General features: G+C 48.2%; 1 protein-coding gene across 1 annotated transcript; it reads left to right on the forward strand.

The window, feature by feature from the left end:
- The first annotated feature begins 574 nt into the window (after positions 1 to 574).
- Positions 575 to 1630, forward strand: LOC135372315 (uncharacterized). The gene has a single exon (XM_064605956.1). It carries the CDS (start codon positions 575 to 577, stop codon positions 1628 to 1630), a length of 1056 nt encoding a protein of 351 aa, XP_064462026.1.
- Positions 1631 to 1915: the final 285 nt, after the last annotated feature.

Below are 1915 nucleotides of genomic sequence, written 5' to 3' on the forward strand. Positions count from 1 at the left end.
GAAGCCTTCGTCAGAAGACAACATTGCTTATCCGTTTTCTTTGATTTAGAGAAAGCGTATGACACCACGTGGCGACATAGTATTCTGCAGGATCTTCACTCCTTTGGCGTGGAGGGCAGACTCCTTAGATGCATTTCAAACTTCCTCCAGCACAGATCCTTTAGAGTGCGACTGGCCCCGCAGGGGGCACCGGCTTCGACTGGTGTTTGGTGAGTGGCGCCACCACGGACCCCAGCCCCCAGTCCTAAGGTGTAATCCGTACCGTGCCGAGGGGATGTGAGGTGAAGGGTAGAAACCTTGAACGGTGGCGGTCGGGGTCTTGGTCAAGCCCCGGCCGATGGGTAGTCAAAACTCCGGGACCTTCCCGTATGTATGAGTATGAAGTACGGGCGACTCTTTGGAATACTCGTTTCAACAAACCTGTATGGTTAAACACTTCTCTTCCCTTCCGATCGGGGGCGGCAAACGCCCCCGGACCGATGTCTCGAAATCTAATGCTCATTTTTTTCTGTCGAAATACATAGTCTTGTCGGCTACTTCTCCGGAAGAAGAAAAAAGTACACCACTTGGGAAAATGTCGCCCTTCTTTATTGAGAAGGCGGTGTCTTCCCTCTCCAACCACATCACCGAAATCAAGAAACTGCGATCTGGTGACCTTCTCATCAAATGCACATCAGAGACAGACTGCAAAAAGATACTGAACGCCCGAGAAATGCTTGGTATCCCCATATGTGCTTCCTTGCATAAGACCTTGAATACGTGTCGTGGTGTGATAGCTGTTGCTGAGCTGATCGATGTCCCAGTAGAGGAGATCCTTGAAAACCTAAAGGAGCAGGCAGTAATCGATGTTCGAAAGCTTAAGATAAGGAAAAACAATGAATATATTACTACCAGAAATGTTGTCCTTACTTTCGACCGTCCTTCACTGCCTGATAAATTGAAAGTTGGATATTTGTCTGCGGAGGTCCGTCCGTATATCCCAAACCCTCTTCGTTGCTTTAAGTGCAACCGTTTTGGGCACGCTGCTGATGCCTGCCGTGGGTCGTCGTGCTGTGCTCGTTGTGGCCAGCAGGGCCATGATACGAAAGAGTGTAGAGGGCCTGATTGTTGTGTGAACTGCACTAATGATCACCCCTCTTACTCGAGATCCTGCCCTAAATGGAAATTAGAAAAGGAGATTTTACGTATCAAGGTTATTGAAAACATCAGTTACCCCGAAGCAAGGAAAAGAGTATCCCCTTTCATCACACAGAGATCCTTCTCGGCAGTGCTTCAACAGAAACCAAAGATGGTAACTGTACAGACGCAAACAGATGTTCCACATAGTAATCAACTATCAGCAAGTGAAGATGGGGTAAAAAAGAAGCCCCAAGATGAAACTACGGTAGTGACTGCGACAGCAGTCCTACCCTCGTCATCACCCTCCATGGAGGCGGGCTCTATGGAGTGTGATGATGATTCGAGCTCGGAGCTCTCCTTGGGGAGCACGAGCTCACCATTTCTGACACCCGCACGAGGAAACCTCTCGAGGAGTGGTTCTTTCCCCGAGATATCGGAGAAGGATTTGGCGGAGGCCAGAAGAAAACCCCGGAAGCCAAGGATTACTCCTCCCCAGAGGAGTAAGACCTAGGAGACATGGGAAATGGAAATCCTTCTTTCTGGTCGACATAACAAATTATTGTACGCACATTTCTCAGTTCTGTACTTCTGATGGGCCACACAATCCTCCAATGGAATTGTCGTGGGTTGCTTTCCAACTTGGACGATATTCATGATCTTTTTGAACAGTACAATGCAATATGCTTTTGTGTCCAAGAAACATACCTAAATGCACATACACAAAATCCATTCCGAAGGTATAACATTTTCCGGAAAGATCGAACTGACACAACCCGTGCATCCGGTGGAGTAGCCA

This window comes from Ornithodoros turicata, unplaced genomic scaffold (assembly GCF_037126465.1).
Source record: "Ornithodoros turicata isolate Travis unplaced genomic scaffold, ASM3712646v1 Chromosome14, whole genome shotgun sequence".
Lineage (NCBI taxonomy): Eukaryota > Metazoa > Arthropoda > Arachnida > Ixodida > Argasidae > Ornithodoros > Ornithodoros turicata.

Excerpts from the sequence above, each read along its gene's own strand:
- LOC135372315 (XM_064605956.1), top strand. The coding sequence starts at position 575 with ATGTCGCCCTTCTTTATTGAGAAGGCGGTGTCTTCCCTCTCCAACCAC.